Source organism: Mobula hypostoma, chromosome 4, assembly GCF_963921235.1.
Source record: "Mobula hypostoma chromosome 4, sMobHyp1.1, whole genome shotgun sequence".
In the NCBI taxonomy this organism is placed as follows: domain Eukaryota; kingdom Metazoa; phylum Chordata; class Chondrichthyes; order Myliobatiformes; family Myliobatidae; genus Mobula; species Mobula hypostoma.
The window spans coordinates 120,397,310-120,421,533 of NC_086100.1; the positions used below are offsets into that span (position 1 = coordinate 120,397,310).

Below are 24,224 nucleotides of genomic sequence, written 5' to 3' on the forward strand. Positions count from 1 at the left end.
AGAATTAATAAAAAATAGTCCCTGTCACTATCAAACTACTAATGTTTTGGGCCAACATGGTGGAGATTGAAGGCCATGGCATTTTAGATGTGCTCTTTGGGCTGCTGACCACATAGACTAACTTCACTACGAGCTTTGACTGTCTTTCACATTCCCTTCCAATGCATTTGGGGGAATGGGGCTGGCAGTGAGCACTCTGCAAGTAATAAGGCTCCATCCTGCAGGCTTTTAATTACCTTCAGAGACAAGTAAAAAAAAAGGACTTACACTTATGTTCATGTGTTCTCAGTGGCCAAAAATACTTCACAGCCGCTTTACGTGTAGTGGCTATAGTAATGTGGCAAGTATTTCGGTATCACAAACCCCATGTGATAATCCCATGCTGATTGTGTTTAATTTTTTTATTAGCTGAGGGTTAGATATTGCCAAAGCCAGTAAGGAGAACACACCCAGTGGAATGTGCGGATAGTGGACGAGGATAGGGTTAAATTTTGCCGTGGTGCTACATCTTTACCAATTGGATAACACTTACAGAATTCACGTTTCTGAGTAAGGGATAGAAGAAGCAATGAATGAATACACTCAGGAAAAAGGGAGAGGGGATAACTTGTATAAACTTAGTGAAATGTTATTTTAAAAGAGGAAAACAAGAGTAAGTTGGCAAAACAATGTTGAAGCTGAATGTCTCTAGCCTCGGGCACTTACCTTCTTCCCTGCTGATTGTAACGATGGGACTAAGTAGTTCCAGCCCTGCATCCCCACCAGCAGTGAATGCCCTGGCTGCACATTGCACCCTCGAGCCTGCATGGAAGTAGATGGAGTCCAAGGTAATCAGCTTGGTGCTGGTGAAGAACGTGTTTGAATCTACTTCACGCAGGGGGTTGGTGACTCCATCGACTCCACTGGGAGCACCGACAAGCCAGCGGTACTGCGTCAAAGTGTCATTGATATTCTCGGCTGAACAAATTGAGCCAGTTTTGTCATAGTCTGAGTATTTTGGATTGCAGGCCTGAGGAGGAAAAGAAAAGTTGGCACCATGATCCAATAACATCAAAAACTCTTGCACAGAGTGACGTGGAGCAGCGTCACTATGGTGCTTTCTAGCGGCCAAGCACTAGAATGCACAATTTTGGACAACCTGTCTATTGTGGACCAAGAAAGGCAGTTGCAATAAGTCTTGGGAAAAAAAAATTATAAATTGATGAAATCTGACTCCTGCTAGATGGTTTGTTGCTCACAGAAAACTTACTTTGTATAAGGTAATTAATGTGTATTATTTACAATAATAATGATTGCCTACAAATTTAAAAACAATGATGAAAGAAACTGATCTGGGCCAGAAACAGTAGGTAGGATTGTAATGCATGATTAACCGCCATTGACAAATTGCCCCCTGCCCCCTTCCTCTATTCCCCACTCTGACCTTTCACTCCCTCTCACCTGCCCATTATATCCCCCTGGGCCCCTTCCTCCTTCCCTTTCTCCTGTGGTCCACTCTCCTCTCCTCTCAGATTCTTTCTTCTCCATCTCTTGGCCTTTCCCAACCAATTGGCTTCACCTATCACCCTCCAGCTGGTCTCCTTCTCCCACCCCCCACCTTTCTATTCTGGCATCCTCCCCCTTCCTTCTCACTCCTGATGAAGGATGTCGGCCTGAAAAGTCAACTATTTATTTATTTCCATAGTGCTGCCTGACCTGCTGGGAGTTTCCCCAGCATTTTGTGCGTGTTGCCCCGGATTTCCAGCATCTGCAGACTTACTTGTGTTTGTGATTAACCTGTGGCTTTTTGACCTGGTGTAACAAATGTTCAATGATGGTACACACAACAAAGAAAAATAAAGCCATTATCAAATCTCAACAAAGACAACATCAATCTCTCTTTCATTACTGGTCTAACAGCGATCTCTATAATAAGGAATTCTATCCAATATTCATGGGTCAACTAAATTCTCAGAAACTTACTACTTACTTCGAGCTTAATAACCACATTGCCAAGCTTTCAAACTAAGCCAACCATAGAAGGGAATGTCGACTCAGACCATGAGAGGCCTGCGTCGGGCATTTTCATGCCTTACAAGGCGCAGATTGGAAGTCTGTGTGGGGTGCCACTCCATGGACAGACACTAGAGCAATGTGTGATTAAGTGCCTTGCTCAAGGACACAAACAGGCTGCCACAGCTGAGGCTCGAGCTAGCGACCTTCTCATCACTAGATGAACGCCTTAACCATTTGGCCACATGCCCAACACAAATGACAATGACAATGGCAAACACACACTATTTAATGAAATTCCCTCTCCTGCAGGTGAAGGAGATTCACAATTGCTGCCAGTAATTACAGACTGATGGAGCACAAGTTTGTGGCCTCCAGCTTAGCGACCAAAAGGAGAAGGTGCAGCCTTACTGGTGAAGATGCTCTGCAAGGTTCAGTAGTGTAGAGAACAATAAAGAAGGAGCTTTGATGATTCTGCTTATACAGAATCATAGATTCATTGAACCACAGAGCTCAGAAACAGACCCTTCTCTGCCAGCCATCAGCTGCCCTCCAAGCCTACATGAATCCCTGTATTCACAGCATTTGCCCCAGATTTTATCACTCACCTAACCACTAGGTGCAATTTATATAGGTCAATTAGCCTACCAACCTGCACGTCTGAGATATGGGAGGAAACAAGCCATGTAGTGACAGGAAGAACATACAAACTCTACACTGGCAGCACCAGAGGTCAGCATTGACCTTGCGTTACTGAAGTTGTAAGGCAGCTGCTCCACCTGGTGCGCTGTTGTGCTGCCCCTTTGCAACTGAGAATATATTCACCTTCTCACAACTTTAAATTCCTGGGTGTCACTATCTCAGAACACCTGTCCTGGACCCATCATATGAATATTATTGTGAAGAAAGCATGACAGCACATCTACTTTCTCAGGAGTCCATGCAGGTTCGGCATGTCATTGTAAACCCTGGCAAACTTCTATACAGTAAATGTGTAGTGGAGAGTCCTGACAAAGGATTCCAGCCCAAAACATCGACCGATCATTTCCACGGATGCTGCCCGACCTGCTGAGTTCCTCCAGCATGCTGTGAGTGTTGCTTTGACCCTAGCATCTGCATATTATTTTGTGTTGGAGAGTGTATTGACTGGCTGCATTATGGCTTGCTATCGGAACACCTATGCCTTTGAGAGGAAAATCTTATAAAAGGTAGTGGATTCAGCCCAGTACATCATGGGTAAAACCCTCCCAACCATTGAACACATCTACATGGAATGTTGCTGTAGAAAAGCAGCATCCGTCATTGAAGATCCTCACCACCCAGGCCATGCTCTTTTCTCGCTGCTGCCATCAGGTAGAAGGTAGGTGCCTCATGCCCGTTATTTATTGTTACTTATATATATCTGCATCTGCATAGCTTGTCTGCAGAAAAAGAATCTCAGGGTTATATGTGGTGACATGTATGTACTCTGATAATAAATTTTTAATTTTACTTTGAACTTTACCTCACATATTAAACAATCCTTTCTGATTTACATATTGCATACTCCAGGCCTAAATGTGATCCTCAGGCAGGATACACTCTGAAATATTGACCATCACTTTGTCTCCACAGATGCATTTTGACCCAGGCCAGTAGGCTGTGTTTTGCACCAAATTTCAGCATCTAATATCTCTGAACATAGATCTTCAACTTTCTTCTTCCCTTCACCATGACTTAATTGTGCCTTTTTTGCTTCCAGATAGCCAAAAGTAGGCAGGTATTGGTGGTGAAACAATAAGAAAGACACACAAGATACTCTGATCTTATTTTAAGCAAGAATGGCCTGCAGGCAGGTCTAGAGTGGTTGAGGAGGAGTTTTCCAAGTACTACAGAGGAGCACATGAACAGGGAAAGCAACATGGAAGCAAGGCTCTAAAATGTACAAGGGTGATGAGTCAACAATTCTACAATTGTTGTCTTAACTCAACATAGCCAACGAAATACTGTTTAACCTCTACAAAGTAGTTTTCCCTCAAAGCAGTCTTCCTTCTGTACAATTTCCAACAAACATAAATATTATAGATGGGGATTTTAATTGCAGTTCCAAGATGGCATCAGATGGATCAGTGTAGACAAATCTAACAGTGAAGGCAAAAATCTTAAGCCTGGAGTCACCAAGTGCTTAATCTGTATACTATGGGTGTGAATGGACAAGGCTTGCATCACCCAACCTCTCCAGCAGTGTAATTCACACTGAAAATAACAGCCGATAACTTAAGGTTATAATTAAAAACAAATTTTCTTCCACTTTACCATAAGATCTGTGTTAAAGGGTTACCTTGCAGCAGTGCGGGTTTTAAACAACTCTTACCGTAACACAGATGACAGGGTAGCCTGTAAGTGGATAGGGAGCTTCTTTTGCTCTTGTGGTGTCATCATACATCAGGAGCGAGACAACCTGAGGAACAGCTGGGAAAGTGACATCAGCTATGCTGTCCATTTCTTCAATATATACAATAGCTTTGTTCACCTAAAGGAACAAAGGCGAAAACAGAAATACAGTTACCCAGCTATAATAAAAAACAAAACTTTGAATTAAATATGCTATCAGTTTATAGGTGATCAAAATTCATGCAGTGGAATTGTTTCCTTATATATGTCATTGATTATTTTTGCAATCCATTAGAGTATTTGGTCAGACTAACAAGAACAAAAAAATAATAATCACAACAAAAATAAAATGGATATGTAAATCAAACAAAATAAGCAGGGGCAAGTTGTCAAACATGATAGATCGGGTGCTATATGATGAAAGATCTTTCCTCTGCCAAAATGAAGAAAAAATGTAAGGTCTGGAAATGCCTGGATCAAGGTAGAGAATAGAAGGACATCATGGATGAAAATTAGAAAGGAATTGGGGAATAAAACTGGGGAAAGATTGGGATATAGGTTGAGGATGCGGTGATTGATGGCTGGGAGTAAGCACTGGAATCTCTCTTGGAAGCTGGACACTCTCAGGGGATAAATACAAGGGCCTGGCTCAGTCTTAGACTGTAGGAGCAAGGGTTGGGTTTATTCTCATTGGGAATGAGCAATCTAATGGGGGCATGGGGGATGAAGACTGGGCTCATGGGGAATGTAAGGGTCAGTTCAATGATTAGATAAAGGTAAGGCTGAGATTAAAACCTAAGGGGCCAGTGGTTTGGGGATGACAATAGCAGGGCTCACAATCAACCCATTGCAATATCTGGGCAGTGATTACAGCAGAGGGTTGGCTAAATGACAAAGGTTTTGTCTTGTCTTGTCCATACTGCACCAACCGCCACCGCTGGGCTATAAATATGCAAGAGCAATGTGTGGTCAAGTGCCTTGCTCAAGGACACAAAACGCTACCTCAGCTGAGGCTCGAACCGCAACCTTCAGATCACTAGTCCAACGCCTTAACCACTTGGCCACGCACCAACACTGGTGATCAAGGGAATCAAGGGTTGAGTTGATAATTATGGAAGGGTGATCAATGACAGAGTTATGAAGGGTTATGAGAGTTAGTTTTGCAATTGATGGGGTAGGTTGTGGAGACTGAAGGAGGTAAGGAGTGAAATGAATGCTTAGATGACCAAGTTGTGATGATGTCATAGCCATAGGTATCATTATCTGTCATCTGCTCAGCAGATCCCCCTTAGGCCTCATTGTAGCTGACCTTCTATGTTGTGAAGGTCTGTGTTGTACGAATACACCATGCATCACACACAATTAAACATGACAGCTGTGGAGTCTGGACATATTTCACCCTATTGGATGACAATGCTCACATCTGGGAGCTTCAGAAGCACACAGCACTTTGGTGGAAATTTTCAATCCAAGTAATAGGTTTCCAAAAGTTTCTGCCAAACCTTTTATGTAGGAATTCAATTGTGTAGAACACATAAAAATTGCAATACTGAAATCAATTTTATAGGTCAACATTAATTATTGATTTATGAAAGGTATTTACCTGGAAGTGAAGGACTATAAATGCATGGACAAAGTCATAGTGGACATAGGGTTAAAATGACAACATACCAACAACAGGATGCCAACACTTTCCAACTACATTAATGTAAGAAAACATCACAAAATACTGCAGGGAGATTAATTTTGACAGAGAGATCACCTATATAATGTCCAAATTATCACCTTCCTCTTTAATAACACAAATAAATCATTGCTCATGGAGTTCCAGACTGATACACCAGAGTAGACCCACATACAGAAAGCATGGACTAAAAGTATTACCTGTACTTCTGCCACCATGTTCTCATCTGGCTTCAAGTGAACAGTAAAAGCTTCTCTCATTTCCCGCTCTCCATCATATACAACTTCTATCTCTACTACATGTTCAGTCTCTCCTTCTTTAAACTCAAGATCTGAAATAAATACCTCAAAAAAGTCAGCTCCTTCACATTGGATTGGAGATACCATCCATTCTTCTGTCTGGTATTAGTCTGCACTAATCTATGTAAATAATGTTCCTGTCAGGTCTGACTGACTGTAAACCCATTGTTCATGAATACTTTAATGAGTGGGAACATAGTTGAAATTCTTCTAACACTAATATTTTAATTTTGGCCTCACAGTCAGAGAATTCAATTGGTGTTTATAAACCTGTAACTAATTCGGAATTTTACACAACAGGTGTTAGTGATGTTTACATAAAAGCAGAATGCTGGTGCTCTTGAAATTTAATTTTTAATGATATAAATGGGTGCTACACACTCAAATTAAGAATATTCTCCTTGGGCTGAATTCCACTGTGTGAGGGCTGGCAGTTCTGAAGGCAAATTTCAGCTGCCCTGCAGTTCAGGAAGTCTATGTACACATGGATATATGTGGAAGGCCAACACCTTTTGAGCGTTTATTGAGGTACAGTAATCTAACTGTCTATTTCAATGCTGAACTCATCCTCAAGTCCAGTGATGGTGCAGCTTTATATCCAGGAGGGCTGGTGCAGGAATGGCAAACCAAATATTTAAAAGGAGTCATCGAGTGTTTGGTAAAAAGCGATAACCAGTTAGTGCTTATTTATTGTTCAATTTTTTAAAACTATTTGTTATTGTTTAGTGTGTTTTAATTATGTATATTTTAGGAAATAATAATTTTTTAAAACATTTTTATTATTTAAGTCTTTTTTAATCACTCTTAAACATCCCTGATAAAGACATAGAAAATCTGTTGAAGCCCTTTGCAATCTTTAGCTGAAATTTGGGGAAGACAGTAAGATAAGTGCTTCTTGTTATGCCTCACTGGAAGCTTTGTGGCTTTCTGTTTGTGTTTGTATATCTGCAGGTGTTGGGGAGGTGGGGTGTGGAAGGGTGTGGTGCGGATGGGTCTAGATCAGCTAGCCCCTATATCAGGAAAACGTGCGGTTGAGCAAAGACATCGGACAGCAAGTTGCAGAAGTAAACACAAAATAATCTGTAGATGCTGGGATCAAAGCAACACTCACAGCACGCTGGAGGAACTCAGCAGGTCGGGCAGCATCAGTGGAAACGATGAGTCGACGTTTCGGGCCGGAATCCTTCGTCAGGACTGAACAAAGAAGGAGGGGGAAGGATTTGAAGAATGCTTCAAATTCTTCAAATCCTTCCCCCTCCTTTGTTCAGTCCTGACGAAGCGTCCCGGCCCGAAACGTTGACTCATCATTTCCACTGATGCTGCCCGACCTGCTGAGTTCCTCCAGCGTGCTGTAAGTGTTAGGATGGAGAAGTAGGCTGGGTCCACAAAAATTGTGGAGGAGGGGGAAGAGGGGAAAACAGAGAACAGATTGGGTATCTTACAATCCATTTAAAACTGAAGTGAGCAGAAATTTCTTCACACAGGAAGTAGCTAACCTGTAGAATTTTCTACCATTGAAAGCAGTTGAAGCTAAATAACAAAATATGCTCAAGAAGGTGTTAGGTATTGCTTTTATGGCTAGAAGGATCAAGGGATACGGGCAGAAAGCTGGAATGAGGTACTAAATTAGATTGATTAACCATGATTATAGTGAATAATGAAGCAAGCTCTCAGGGCAAAATGGCCTATTATTGCTTCTATTTTCCCATATTTATCTGTTTCAAATCCAGTCTAGTAAACTATTTGTGTAGTGTTTAAACTTTAAATGTTGTTATATGGTTATATGGTTACAAATGGACTCTCAGTGCAGATTGCAAGGTGATCAGGTAATTTATGTCTCTGACCTTCTGATAATGGATTGTAGTCTTCACCCGAAGTAGCTGATCCATCCTTGGTGTGAACTCGTACAATGGAAACCTTTGATGTATCACCCAGTCGCAGCACAGGGATTGTCACGATTGCCAGTTCCGCAGGCGTTTGAGGCTCTTGGATGCTGTACTTTGTTTCAGAAAACTTTATCCTTGGTTCTATTGAAAGTAAAGATGTGTGTTGGTCACCAAATTTCTTTCAAAAATAGAGCTCGAATTCAATGCATCAGACACCTACTGTCTCCTTCATCCTTGATCTTGATGAGAGTTTCATTCTGTTCTCCCACTGATGCTCCAAATGGTGATTCACTGTTGGCTGTGCCTAGTACCAACCGGAATTCCTCCTCCTCTTCATAGAGAGCATCGTCTACTAGAATTACGGTGCAGGGCTTTTCAGTGTCTCCTGGGTACCAAACATCACTAATTGAAATCCCAGGAAATAATTATGCCATCACTTTGCAAATGACTGGTCAAAATCACAGCCTTGGTATTCTTAGACATACAGGTGGGCAAAGAGTGCAGTCAGAGGACAGCAAGTTAAGCAGGGCAGAAAACTGAAATGAACGATGAGTTCAATAAATAGGTCTACAAGAAGTTGAATACAAAGTGCTAAAATATATTTCACCACAGATTAAGTTAAATATTGTAAGATTACAAAGTGGCAATTTTTGCAAATTCTGAATTGCTAATAGTGTAAGTATGAATGCATTTGACAAGAATTTGAAGGAAATGAAAGGATGAGTTACATCATGCTGGACAAGGGCTGCCACCAGGAATGGCCTACACCTGCTTCTAGTTCTTACATAATACAAGGCCTTGGAACCACCAGCCACTTCAACTCAATTTGGCCCAATGTATTAGAAGAGCACAGCCTCAGGATGAGGTGCAGGCGACAACTGGGAACATTTTAAGCCAAGTGAAATTCTCCAGCAAAGGAAAAATGTTGATAATTGGATTACTAACATCCATGAATCTGACCTGTGGGGTGACATACAATACATTACTGGCCCCAACTCATGAATTTTAGATCATGTGGCATGCACAGAGAAGGTGAACCATTTCCACATTTCTTAAAGGTAACCATCACTAGTTAGTTTCCTTCAAGCGACAACATTCACTCAGCCACCAACCCCTGGTCACAATTTCACATCACCCCTGATTTGTGACCCAAGATCCCATTTCCCACTGAAATGCAATAACACTGAGCGCAGAAAATCAATGACACCAAAGCCCAGCTACCAATCCGTAGCCTCAAATGTCTTTCTGAACCTTCACCCAACATTCCTCGGGTCTCCCCTTTGGAGTCCACTCTACCAATCCATGGCTACTCATTTCACTCTCCCTGTCTTCACAACTCTAGGCCAATGCACTGTCAAAGGAGTCAGTTAAACCACTGAAGACTTCATTATCAAGTGGTTGCTTACAGTTTCTTGGTGGAATCAGGGGAACTGCCTCCCCTACGTGATGTTTCAGAAATCATGGCTACAGCTTTATCTCTCAGCTGACATTTGCCCTAGCACTCAATCCGTCTCATGTTTCTCTTCTGCCACCCCACCATATTGAAGGTGAAAGTTACGCTGGAGTCTATCTCCGAATGAATGGTTGATGCTCCTCAAATATTTCTCCTCCTCACCTGAGGGATAAAACAGGGCCTCTTGAGTAACTATCATCTGTCGCACAATGTAAAGTGTGCATTGGAACACCAACTGCCCAAAGTTCAAAGTAAATTTATTACCAAAGCACATATATGTCACCATATACAATTCTGAGATTTATTTTCCACTGGGCATACTCAGTAAATCCAAGACCATAATAGAATCAGTGGAAGATTATACCCAGCAGGGCAGAAAAACAACCAATGTGCAAAGACAGCAAACAGTGCAAATACATAACGTAACAAAAATACATAAATAAGCAATAAATATAGAGAATGTAAGATGAAGAGTTCTTGAAAATAAGTCCATAAGTTGTGGGAACAGTTCAGTGATGGAGCAAGCGAAGTTGAATGAAGTTACCCCCATTGTTTCAAGGTGCATATTGTATGCTGAGGAACGCTCATCAACTTACACTGTTATTGCTGATTACTTACCAGGTAGGAAAGTAACAACAGAGTCATCTGTGTTTGGCCTTTCTACATAATCATTCATAACCTCAGCGGTTCCCTGGCGGGTGTAACAGCGCACAATGGACTTATAACTGATGTCACCACTACGGTACACAACAGCTGTGACACGGCCGGCCTTTTCATTTTGTATATACTGAGGTTGTTTGAATTGCACCTTGGGCACTAAAAGACACAAAAAGAGAAGCAGACACTTCCTTTAAAGTGTGAAGAATTGGATTATTCAAGTGAGAAAATCAGCAAGAAGACTGTCTTTTGATTCTGTGCCTCAGTACTTACAGTCAGATATTGAATCATTAATGGTGACCAATGTCCTGCTGGGCTCACCAAGCACAGCGTTCATTGGCATACGAAGCACAAGTTCAAAAGTTTCTGCTCCCTCGAGGACAGGTTGCCCTAGATCATCCAAAATGGTAACACGCAACGTCTGCATTGCGACACCTGGGGCAAAGTCCAAATTTCGGCTGATTCCAACGTAATCGATTCCAGCTTGTGAAGAAAATGAAATAGATCAATTTGTTCACATGTAGTGAAACACAGATGCTGTTCACAAAGCCTTATATGAGAGGGGTATATGCTAAATATAACCTGGCAAAATTGGTGGCACTCAGCTCTAAACAGACACGTTGAGGCAGCCTTTCTCAACCTTTTTGCCCTGAAGGAACCCTTGAAATAATTTTCAGATCTCAGCGAACCCCTGCATAAAAAGTATTTTATCTACAGCTCACAGTACATTAGTGTGATCAGTAAGTTGTAGTTATAATAATCTAAAAATAATTGTCAATGCTCTTTTGAGTAGAGAATGAATTTTTAACCAACCTTTCTTGAAAAAATAGGTAGCTAAGTGTGCTTACCTTTCCTGAAATTAAGCATTCTTTCTCTTTCATAAATTTTATAAACTCATAAGGCAAACATAATAAGTTTCTGTTCAATAACTGGTTTAAGCCAAAATGGGACTTAATTTTTCTAAAGCTAAGCTCAGTAGATTTAATTTAAATAAAGTTTGTAAATGGATTTTAATTAAAAGCTTTACTGTTTGTTTTAAGATTCCAATAGCCGTTTAAAATAATCAGCACTTTTACGTGTCATATGGCGGTGATTTGTAGTTAAGTGTCTTTTCAATTTTGCTGGAGCCATTGCTGCATTTGTAAGTTGTTTGCCACAGACCAGGCACAATGGAATAAGGGTTAATAAAAAACAAAAAAGAACGGCAAAATAAATAACTAAATGAGAAAACTGCAAAAAATACAAACACTTCACAGCACAATCCACTCTGACACAATCCACCTTTTGGAATGTTTACAACAATAGCAAAGCAGCAGGCCAGCAGCTAAGTTGTGGCGTGTCAAAATTTCTTCTTTAGAATGAAAATTTCCCTCCAATTTTTTGCTGCACCGGTAGACCGGTAGACTGGTAGAGTTAGTTTGCTCCCATAAGTCAGTCGGCGGTGCATAAGGGGAAGTTGGGGGAGGTAATTCAGGAGGAGAGGCTGATGTCACAGCCTAAGTTGAGAGAATCCATTCAATACTCGGAAAATGCACTTCACGCTTCCCATCAGCCTACTGTCCTCTTCTCTGTGCAAAACAGCGCTCACCACTTATCAGCCTACTGTCCTCTCTTCTGTGCAATACAGTGCTCACCAATTATCAGCCTACTGTCCTCTCCTCTGTGCAAAACAGCACTCACCAATTATCAGCCTCCATCCTTCCATCCGTGCAATACAGCACCAATTATCAACAGTCTCCCCTATCTCACGTTGTTACGTACCCCGTAACTGAGTTGCCAAACCAGCAGAAATGGACCACTCAGTTGGAGTCTGGATTACTGGAACTAAGAAAGTTTTATTAAAGAAATAAGCAACACAGTACTCTAATAGTAAGGATATAAATGCAACAGGTTAGCAATGAATAAACACACACGTACACAGAACTAGGATAATAGGATCAATCAAGCTCTATCGCCATCTAGGGGTAAATGACCAGTTTCAAGTGACGCAAAGTTCAGTTCAGTTCACAGTAATCACTGTTGTGCTGTTGGGGGCGGGGGGGGGGAGAGAAAGAGAACGAATGAATATTAAAATCGGATTCCAAACAGACCTTCGATATTCCTTGCAGTCAGCTTTCGGGCGAGCCCTTTGTAATGTCTTCTGAGGTCACCGACTGTGACCCCTCCGTTCCAGATACGATCGTTCTTCTGCAGTGAACCCAGCACCCAGGCAAGGGCGGACACACACACCAGGTTCCTGCCGATCCGTACCTTTCCACCCTGCGCGTCTATGGCTGGTCCCGCGACCAGACCTCCAAAATACTCCCACCAACTAGTGGGGGGGGCACACCGCTTTCAGGGTCTTGTTACCTCGTGGAGTCGTGTGTCTTAGCGAACCTGCCCCTTTTTATCCCTCTGCTGGGGTATCGCCTGTCCATCACACTTCAAACTGTTCAGGGTTCAAAAGGAGTCGGTCTTGACAATACCCAGACCGGTGTCTCCTTCCGTTAAACTCTCTTGTCTCTTCATTAACATTTTCAAATGCTGCTTCATTGTCTTACTTATCTCTCTCTCCTGAAGACAGGTGGCAGATCAACTGTTGATCCCACTGGTGCCAGCACAGGACAGTTAACATCTTAGTCTATGTGTACTTTTGTAACCCTCTTTCGTCACACCCCTCTCCTTTAAGGACTTTTACCGGGGTAAAAATTATAAGCATGAATACATTATTAGATACACACAAATATACATCTTCATCAGCTAGTTGGCTAATACAGAGAATTTTAAGTTGTCAACACCTGGACAGACAGTCAGCAATCACACTTTCCGTTCCTTTTATATGTGTTATTTTAATAATCCTCTAAACCAGGCTCCAACTTAGCAAACTTCATAGTGGCCGAAAACACTGATGAATTGTGATCAGTGTAACCTCTCATTGGGTTTCGTCCCGGACCACGATAACAAGGGTCCTCCCATCCCGACTTAGTTTTCTTTCGCAAGGGCTTAGTAGGAGGGGGAGAGTGGTACCCGCAAAGTTATTGCAAAACTTCCTACAGTACCCCACCATCTCCAAGAGCCTTCTGAGGGCCCTCTTGTCTGTCGGGGTTGGGATGTCAGAGATAGCCCGCACCTTAGCTTGCATCGCTGCCAGCTGCCCCTGTGTTACCACAATTCCCAGATAAGTGACCTTCGCGTGGCCGAATTCATTTTTTTCAAGGTTTACTATCAAGCTTTCTTTAGACAGCCATATTACATCGCCAATATACACTTCTGTGTTCTTTAGCCCTTTTGTCACTGAATTACTCATTCTATAGGACTGTTGCTCACTAGGCTGACCTAGCGTGACAAACACCACCCAACATCCCAGTTCTTTGCATCGCCTCGGTACAATCAAACACACGTGTGCGAGCCGTTTAATTAACTCTCCTAAAGGGTCACTTTGTTCGGCGATTAAGGGCGAGACCTTATCAGCAGAGCTGGCCAAACCAATAGCCTTCTCCCATCAGGTCGGTACCATACTCATCTTTTCAAAGTGGGTTTTCCCCTTATCAGGTGGCACCCTAGCTTCATTGATTTCCGCGCTAACACCGACTAGGTTTGTTAGCATATCAAAAGCCTGTGACCGTCTCAGTTCGCGTCTGCAATAATCAATAACATCCTTCCTCCTGTGCAGCCAGAAAAACTCTCTCATGGCTCCGCCGACTGTTTCCTTCAGCACCTCAAAATGTCCACCGAGGGGTACCTAGTGGGCCAGGTTAAAAATCTCATCCCTATAACTCTTTTGCACCACCCCCATTCCTCATCTGCGGTACTTGGTCTCCCTTCCTTCCTTAGCACCCCGCCCCCTTCACACTATAATTCACTGGCCCCCTTCCTAATTCTGTTCCACAGAGAGCTGTTTCCTCGTCTCACTCCTGTGCCTGTATAAAGTCCTTCTTTTCTAATGATAAATCTACCTTAACTTCCCCACTTCCTCCTGTTTCATTACGCTCCTTCTTTTCACTTTCTACCCCCTCCTCGTACAAGGCTGGTAGAAACGTCTCAGCAGTGTCTCTGGACATACAGCGAGTCACTGTGCAAACAGGATGAACCTGTGAGTCCATGGGCAGGGCCTCAATGCTGACAGGCTGACCTGTCAACCTCACTGCTGAGGACACAATTCCCCCGGCGAGGTCATTACCGAGCAAGACTTCCACGCCTTTCATCGGTAATTCGGACCTCACCCAATCGTGACTAGTCCAGAGAACAAGTTGCTTTGTAGGTGTATCTGGTGCAAAGGCACTGCTTCAGTCCCTTGCCCAATGCCTTTGACCCTGACCTCCCCAGTCTGGGTCTCTGAACTAAACTCTAACACACTCTTCAATATCAATGACTGACACGTTCCCGTGTCTCTCCAGATCCGCACTGGAACTGGGTTTAACCCCTCCTTCACCGACACCAATCCGGCCGAGATAAACCTCTCGTGCCCTTCCTGAACTTTGGCAGACCTTTCCTCTCCTAGCGGTTCGTTTACCAGCTCGATACAGCCAGTCGAAATCGCAGTTTTTCCTTTCCCCGTCTCCTTCTTTGGGGCAAAGCACCTGAACGCAAAGTGTCCGACTTTCCCACAATTATAACAGACGACCCCAGGAGACTTCCTACTAGACTGCTCCTGGTCTACCTTATCCTTCTCACTAGTCCCCGACTTACTTACTGACTTTTCCGGCGGACTCTCCCCGCCGTCCTGACTACCCTCCTGGTAGCCTTTACTCGAGGCAAACTTCGTTTTATGTGTCAACGCATATTCATCCGCTAACTTAGCAGTTGCGGCTAAAGTGCCTGCCTCTTTCTCATCTAGGTAGGGTCTCATACCGTCAGGGACACAACCTTTAAACTGCTCAATCAGAATCAGCTGTAGCAGTCTGTCATAATCCCCATCTACCCCCTTCAAGGCGCACCAACGCTCACAATATGTCTGCATTTCACGGGCAAACTCTAAATACGTGCGGTCCCACTGCTTCCTCGCATTCCGGAACCTCTGCCAGTATGCCTCCGGGACCAACTCACAAATCCTGAGGATGGCCTCTTTCACCACCTCATACCTCTGGGCATCTTCCGCGGACAAAGCCGAGTAAGCTTGTGGGGCCTTTCCTTTAAGTACACTCTGAAGCAAAACAGCCCACTTATCCCTCGGCCAGTTCTGACTTGCAGAAACTTTTTCGAAATGGAGAAAGTACCGATCCACATCAGTGTCGTCAAATGGGGGAACCAGCCTAACCTCCTGGGTCGCCCTGAACCCTCCACCTTGGTTCGGCATGGGCCCCTGCGCTGCCATCATCTTTAACCTCTCCAGCTCAAATTCCCTTTCCCTCTGTTTCTCTTCGTGTTCTAGCTGCCGTACCCGGAACTCGTGCTCGAGTCTCAGTTTTTCAAGCTGCACCTGTACTGCGTCTCCACCAGGTTTTCCAATAGATATCACCTCCAGCTCCCCTTGGGGAAACACACCTTTAGATACATAGTGCTCTACGATAGCTCTGTGTACCTCCTCTCTCCTCATTGTTGACTTCCCCTTAACAAGATTCAACCGTTTGGCCACAGCTGCCAATTCCACTTTCCTGGCATCCTCTAATGCCTCCAAGGTCGGCGCCTTTAGAAATTCCTCAATCTCCATTTCTGCTGTTTGCCTTTTCTTTCTTTTGGGAATTTTAACCCAATCAATTTACCCCGTCCCAAATTTAGCGTTCAAAATCCCGGACGAGCCCCCACTTATGTTACGTACCCCGTAACTGGGTTGCCAAACCAGCAGAAATGGACCACTCAGTTGGAGTCTGGATTACTGGAACTAAGAAAGTTTTATTAAAGAAATAAGCAACACAGTACTCTAATGGTAAGGATATAAATGCAACAGGTTAGCAATGAATAAACACACATGTACACAGAACTAGGATAATAGGATCAATCAAGCTCTATCGCCATCTAGGGGTAAATGACTAGTTTCAAGTGACGCAAAGTTCAGTTCAATTGAGTTCTGTTCAGTTCACAGTAATCACTGTTGTGCCGTTGGGGGCGGGGGGGGGGGAATAGAGAGAGAACGAATGAATATTAAAATCGGATTCCAAACAGACCTTCGATATTCCTTGCAGTCAGCTTTCGGGTGAGCCCTTTGTAATGTCTTCTGAGGTCACCGACTGTGACCCCTCCGTTCCAGATACGATCGTTCTTCTGCAGTGAACCCAGCACCCAGGCAAGGGCGGACACACACACCAGGTTCCTGCCGATCCGTACCTTTCCACCCTGTGCGTCTATGGCTGGTCCCGCGACCAGACCTCCAAAATACTCCCACCAACTAGTGGGGGGGGGGGCACACCGCTTTCAGGGTCTCATTACCTCGTGGAGTCCTGTGTCTCAGCGAACCTGCCCCTTTTTATCCCCTTGCTGGGGTATCGCCTGTCCATCACACTTCAAACAGTTCAGGGTTCAAAAGGAGCCGGTCTTGACAATACCCAGACCGGTGTCTCCTTCCGTTAAACTCTCTCGTCTCTTCATTAACATTTGCAAATGCTGCTCCATTGTTTTACTTACCTCTCTCTCCTGAAGACAGGTGGCAGATCAACTGTTGATCCCACTGGTGCTAGCACAGGATAGTTAACATCTTAGTCTATGTGTACTTTTGTAACCCTCTTTCGTCACAACGTCAAAAACAGAGAATAAGCATGGCCTATTACGCACTGTGATACTGCGCTGAGCCACCTCTAACAGGATTGCTTACAGGACTGCTCAGTCACTGCCACCAATGCAAGCGCTAAAAACGAGCCCAATAAACGATGTTTTTTTTTCAATCACGATCTCTTGCGGAACCCCTAGCAGCCTCTTACAAAACCCAGAGTTGAGGGATCAAGCCCCTCTCTGGGACTTTACTTTTCTTATGATAAACTTTCATGGTTAACACAATTGAGAAGAAGTGTGCAAGATTACATTGAGCACAGCTTTGATCCTCTTCATCTTGATTCCAAGTTCTCTAATCTGTTCTAATTCTGGCCTCTTGTACATCTTCAGTTTGCATAGCTCCAGTATCACCTTCTGTTGCCTGGACCCTAAGTTCTGGAATTTCCTTGAACTTATTGTTGCAAATGTATTTACATCTCCAGGTTTAGACTCCCCTACAAGTAGAAGCATCAAGCCAGATCCTGCAGCCCCAAATGACCAATGAATGTCCTTAGCCATCGCCACTACATGTGGAGGACTGATCTTGCCCATCTTTCTCTCCTGAAAGTCAAGCAGTGTGCCATAAAGAGGGTTCAGGTGATAGGTATTTGGTCTTGCCAGAAGTGCCCTTAAAGTTTTTGAAGGAACAAAATCTTGTGGAAATGTCTTCTTCCTGATAATGTCAGGACTGTCCTTCAGGAATTCTGTTTCTGAGGTTCACTATAACTTACTTTCCAGTTTTTTTGGCTTGTTAATCCACACTGATAATTTTAACAATTCTCAAAGCTGTACCCTTAGTTCTCTCAGCTCTTCCATCCATATAGATTCTTACTTTACAAGGAATACATGGTATTGGTACTTCTGTCCTTTTAGAGTGTGCCAACTTGCATTTATCTTAGAATGTATTTCTCATATACAGCACATGAGCATTCTGCTTGTTTATTAACAACGATTCCCCCAGTGGTTTCTAATTTTGTGTTCAATTTGCTGAATTACTGAACACCGGAAACGTAGATCACCATTCCAGTCTTCTATCAAACCCCAGTTAGAAGCAGAGGGAAAAGCAACCAAACATCATACTGTATTTTGTTCTGAATAATGCATGGTTTCACTTTGGTTAAAGATGAGTATTCTGGTTGCTGATGTTTGCATGTTGTTGGAGTAACAACAGAAAGATTAACAAGAGAGTTGTTTACATTTCCATGAGTGATTTTCATTCCACAATTAACCTCCAATAGACAAACACAAGAAAATCTGCAGATGCTAGAAATTCAAAGCAACACACTCAAAATGCTGGAGTAACTCAGTAGACCAGGCAGCATCTATGGAAAACAGTAAATAGTCAATGTTTCAGGCCAAAACTCTTCATCAGGACTGGAAAGGAAGGGGAGAACCGAGACTTCTCTTTTTCTTTCCTGTCCCGATGAAGGGTCTCGGCCCAAAACGTTGACTATTTACTCTTTTCTATAGATTCTGCCTGGCCTGCTGAGTTTCTCCAGCATTTTATGTGTGTTGCTTTTAACCTCTAATTGATCTTAATGGCCTTAGGCTATGAATTGCACCCCCCCACAAAAAAACTTAGAAGTACATTACAAATTGTTTACAGGACAAAAAAGCCATTTGGTCCATAGGTCCTGGTCAGTGTTCCTCTGCCTCTAACTATCTCTCCTATTCAATGACCTCCATGGCAAGGAGCAAAAGTTGCTCTGAGATGAATAAAGGACCTGATAACATCCTTGTTAAGTCCAACCTTCTAAGTGAAGAATAACCACTTGGGCAAGACAAAGCATCTGATATGACGCTTTGGGGAGAAACTTCCCAAATAACAAAATTCTATCATCACGTACAAACTCAACCTGCAAGCAACATGGAAAAGTATTGCTTTGGATTTGAATATTCACGTACTTTCAGCTGATGTTGGTTCTGTTTTGCGGGAACGCACAGTAACTGTTGCCATCTTTGATAGGTCGGTTCCTGTTCTCCAGACACGCACCTCCACATGGCCAGCACTCTCATCAACTTGGTAATCAGTGTCTCCAAAATAGAATGCAGGTTCTGTGCATGGGAAATGAAAAAGAACGAGAGAAGGTGAAAACTGATTCTGAGCATAAAGTGGTTCCGAGAGCCTCACAGAATAATTCATGCTACAACCGTATCTTTACTAAGCTGGAATGTCATCTTTGATCCAGCAGGAAAACCGGACAATGTTACGAAAGGTAATAATTTAGAAGCTTTTTATCACAAATTCAAGAGGCGACAGAATAGTTAGCTAAAAGCAGAGGATCACGTTTCCCTAAGCAGTTTCCTTTTACTAACCCAACTAATGCTATAATTACCTTCATTGAATTGGGCTGCCTATCAACCTGAATATTAATATTAACAAGGGTTTTAAGTGGATTGAAACAATATTTTTGCCCAAAAAATAAAGAAAAAATATTGAAGTCTCTCTTAAATCCCCAGTCAAGTTTCTGATGGGCATGAGACAAGTTAATTTCCTTGACCAGCATGGCTTCAATATCAGTAATGAAATTGAAAATCATAGCTGCAGGCTTGGCACTTGTGTTCTCTTCCAATATGTGTGTATCAGTGCACTTGTAATACTACTGTGACACTGTAATTTCCTTTGGGATCAATAAAGTATCTATCTATCTTTATCTAACAACAGCATGGTCCTTCACCTGCACAGCAATCAGTAACTTCAGAAATGCATAATTTCATAACTGCAGCATCTCTGTTGGATTCAATGGGCCGGATACTGCTGACTTTTGCTGACAGCAAATTTATTTTATGCCAGCAGTAGGGCCCAGCCTAACTGGAAATCTATATTACTTAGGAAAAATCCACTCTCAGACTTTGTACCAAATTTAGCTCACATCTGATTTCAGTGTCATTTTTATAAGGAAATGTTCAGAAGGTAAAGGGAAAAGTTAAAAAAAACCTTGAATTTATCATTTTAAATAAATTATGTTTATACTTGTGTTTCTATTTTGTTAAATAAATATCTTTGAAAACCTACCGTAACTTTTAGAGCTGCAAGAACTATACTGCACATTTGTAATTTGTCAAAGACCATCGGAATTATTTTGGGACTAAGGCATCTGCATTGCCTTGCCTGAGACACTGTTGCTCTTCAGACCATACAGTGGACTGTGAGATGTAGAGTACCAGTGAAGTAGCTGAGATGGATGCAAAGAATCAAACTGAGGCAAGGGTTGGACAATGGATAGTGATTCCAGTCAAAAGGCCAATCAACACGTAAATTACTATGTAATTTGGTGTGAGGTATAAATTTAACATATACTTACATTAAATAGCTTTAATAGGCATTTTCTCCATTTCACACAGCTAATAGTCAAAGCATGACAACATTCACCTGCATTAAACCTGTTCTTTCCCATTGCTCTCAAATATGATGTATGGATATGATAGGGTCTTTTAAGAGACTCCTGGATGGGTATATGGAGCTCATAAAAAAGAGGGCTATGGGTAACCCTCGGTAATTTCTCAGGTAAGGAAATGTTCGGCATGGCTTTGTGGGCCGAAGGGTCTGTATTGTGCTGTAGGTTTTCTATGTTTCTATGCTTCTCACTGGACATTTCCTCCACCTGCACCACACCAGGTTATTAAATGTTACTGATTTTCAATCGGAAATTCTGGTTGTTCTGCGATTCCAAAAGCATTCTTGAGTTAAAATTTAATGGTGTCTAGGCTAATACTCACCAGTCACACATACAGTTAACCATTTCTTCATCTACATAAATATTCTAGGTTTGAAAGAAATTAAGGCCTATGGAACAATCTATGCAATTTACCGATTTGTATTCTAACTGGTCAACTATAGCCAATACTTGGGAAGAATTCCAATTTCTCTTGTTTCCTTATACTTTTATTTATTCTCTTACCTGTATTTGTTAAGAGAGAAAATGAATGAATCACATAAATCACTTTGAGAATGGTTTTGCATTCGCAAGTCAAAGAAGGTTTCGTCTGTTCACTCTGCTCTTTGCTTCCTCAGGGTGAATATGTCATTGGTATAAATCATTCATAAGAAACACAACAGTACATGGACCCATCCAGACTTTACAAGATTTATACTGTTGAGATACTTGACCTATATTTGGCAGATAATATATCTTGAGTTGTGTCCCTATGTCCTGAAAAGAGCATCAAATGGTTTAATGTGCAATCCTACTATGAAGGTGGTGAGTGTTTAATATTTCAGTAATATTGTAAATATATTGCTTGACTGAGCATTCTGATTGTTTAATTAATTCATCATAGTATATAATAGTATGTGACATACGTCATCATGTCACCGCACACACCACATCATGCCTCACTTGAAGTAAAAACAAAGCTAGGACCTCTTCTCCTGGGTTCCTGTCTTGCAGCTACAAAGCATGACAGAAGGGGAGCACATTCTCACAACTGTGGTATAATGGAGTGTCTTCATCTTTCAGTCAGAAGCTTTTACGTTCAAGTCCCATTTCAAAGGCTTGAGCACATAACCTTCGCAGACACTACAGCACTGAGAGTATTCTGCTCAATGTTGGAAATTATGTTTTTGGATCGAACACTAAACTAAACATACTTCAGAAGGTACCTAGACATACGAACAGGAACCTAAGGATATGGACCATCTCCAGGCGGGTGGGATCAGTTTAATATATTATTATGGTTAGCACGGACACGACGGGCTGAAGGACCTGTTTCTGTGCTGTATCTTTTTATTTTGCCTATGTTTTCTCTGATGGATGCAAAAATTATATGAAGAATAGCAAGGTACTCTAGTTGTCACTGGTGATTTTATCGATGTTTGTCCCTCAACAGTCCTTAAATTATCCTGTAATTATCACACAGTTATTTTGAGCATTTTGAAAACATTCATGTTATATAACAGTGCATTTCCACAGTACTTCATTGGCTGTAAAGTAAATAGAGATACCCTGCAGTTTGAAATGCACTTTATAAACTGCAAAGTAGTTGCAATAATATTGTTCAAGGCCATGGCCCATTCTTTCTTTTAATACACTACTCAAAATAATTTTCTGTGATTTCATGGTGAGTCATGTTTTAAGACTACTTCTGAGTAAACTTTCAGTGAGGTCACCCTTTGTACTGACAAAACAACTTGACCAGATGCTTAAAACCATTGTATTTCTATGTGATGATCCTTCATTCATTCTATCCTTTTATATTTGCTTCTGTTTCAATTTCAGCATTTATTATAATAGACTCCAAAATAAATTTACACACATTAGTGTCCATACAATTTAAACTTGACAAAATTGATCAGTGTTCATTATAACATTTTCTATCCAACATCTATATTCGCCACCTCCAGTGCAATATCTACAAGATACCAAAAGTAATTCTCCCTCCAAAGAGGAGTCCTAGTATTCTTGATTTTAATCCAACACTTTAGACAACATTTTTTAATCCAAACATTCTTTTTTTAGTTCTGCACAGTAGAGTTATTTTTGTAATTTATACTATTTATATCTTTGCAATGTACTGCTGCTGGGCAAATGAACAAAGTTTAAGTCATGTATGTGAGTGATAATAACTCTATTTCTGAACAGCAAGGCCTTTCAGAACTTGAAACAATTTTCCAGATGTGTCTCTTTGTCTCAGTCTCTGTCCTATCTCAAATTGAGAACAGCACACCCTCAGACCTTTCAAGTTACACGCTGCAATCAACATCTTCAGTTTGTTCAGGTACATACTGAAATGTCTCTCCATTCACCTGACATCTACTGAAAACGTGAATCTGTCCAATGATGCAATGGATGGAGAGTAGCAATATTTCCGTAGGCTTTGAAAACCTCTTTCAGTATCTCATTGGTTGGCCTGGATTTATTAGTGAACCTCCAGCCGTGGTGACTAAAATAGTAAGCAAATTACTCCACCCAATGCTTCAATTCATTTCGCCATTCACATCTACTAGGGTGGTTTTATTTGCTCTGCCCTCCAACACACACAGATGAACTGCATATTTTCTAACGGAGGATAAATATGTATGGGGTTTCTTATCACTTGGTTGCATGCCTACTATAAGCTATCTTATTGGGGTTATACCTCTTTAGAATCTGGTCACATCAGCTTTAGCAGCACACTCCAGAAGATGAATCCAAAATCTATCTTTCTCAAGCCTTATCACGTAACCTCTTTCACTGACAATGTTTCTGAAAAGCAATTCTTTGCTCCAAGCAAATCCACACTTAAGAGTAATATAACCAGTTCAAATCAATGTCCAGTACCATGTGCAGCTTGCTTTTTTTGCTTTTAACAAAACATTTTTTGTCACTTTCTATTGTTTCCTAGCAGGCTGAGCTGCAACATCAATTCTGAGCTACTGACAGCCTATAATATAAGTTCAAAGCAAACTTATTATCAAAGTACATATATGTTGCTATATATTTCTTTGAGATTTACTTTTCTACAGACATATATGAGAAAAATAAAGAAATACAATAGAATTTATGAAAAGTACACATAAACTAAAACACTTCAAAACTTCTACGAGTGTACAGTAGAGAGCATCCTGATTGGCTGCATCACTGTCTGGTATGGGGGGGTGGGGGCTACTGCATAGGATTGAAATAAGCTGCAGAAGCTTGTAAAAATAGTCAGCTCCATCATGGGTAGTAGCCTCCATAATACCTTAGGAGTGGTGCCTTAGAAAGGTGATGTCCTTCACTAAGAATCCCTACCATCCAGGATATGCCTTCTTCACACTGTTACCATCAGGAAGGAGGTACAGAAGCCTGAAGACACACACTCAGCGATTCAGGAACAGCACCTTCCCCTCCACCATCTGATTTCTAATTGGACACTGAACCCATGAACACTACCTCACTACTTTTTTTTAATTTGATTTTTAGCACTACTTATTTAACTATTTAATAGACATATATATACTTAATGTAACTCAGTTTTTTCCTCTATATTTATCATGTATTTCTTGTACTGCTGCCGTAAAGTTAACAAGTTACATGACATATGCCGATGTTATTAAATCTGATTCTGGTAAAGACTGACAAACAAGCAATGTGCAAATTAAGACAAACTGTGCAAATCAAAGTTAACTTATAAAACTGCAAAAAAAAAGGTAGTAAGGAGTCATTGAAAGTGAGTCTGTAGTTTGTAAAATCAGCCCAGAGTTGTGGTGAGTGAAGTTATCTATACTAGTTCAGGACTCTGCTGGTAAAAGGGTA

At 41.7% G+C, this 24,224-nt stretch overlaps 1 protein-coding gene across 1 annotated transcript in view; it reads right to left on the reverse strand.

The window, feature by feature from the left end:
• The window catches only part of frem3 (Fras1 related extracellular matrix 3), a 170,918-nt gene that overhangs the window by 26,153 nt on the left and 120,541 nt on the right, over positions 1 to 24,224 (reverse strand). Inside the window, exons 7-14 of the mRNA XM_063047320.1 lie at positions 18,913 to 19,062; positions 10,618 to 10,827; positions 10,306 to 10,503; positions 8,455 to 8,619; positions 8,193 to 8,375; positions 6,250 to 6,380; positions 4,346 to 4,504; positions 706 to 1,009 (exon numbers count right to left, since the gene is read on the reverse strand). Of these exons, the coding sequence (XP_062903390.1) occupies positions 706 to 1,009; positions 4,346 to 4,504; positions 6,250 to 6,380; positions 8,193 to 8,375; positions 8,455 to 8,619; positions 10,306 to 10,503; positions 10,618 to 10,827; positions 18,913 to 19,062 (1,500 nt within the window). The remainder of the gene's footprint in view (positions 1 to 705; positions 1,010 to 4,345; positions 4,505 to 6,249; positions 6,381 to 8,192; positions 8,376 to 8,454; positions 8,620 to 10,305; positions 10,504 to 10,617; positions 10,828 to 18,912; positions 19,063 to 24,224) is intronic.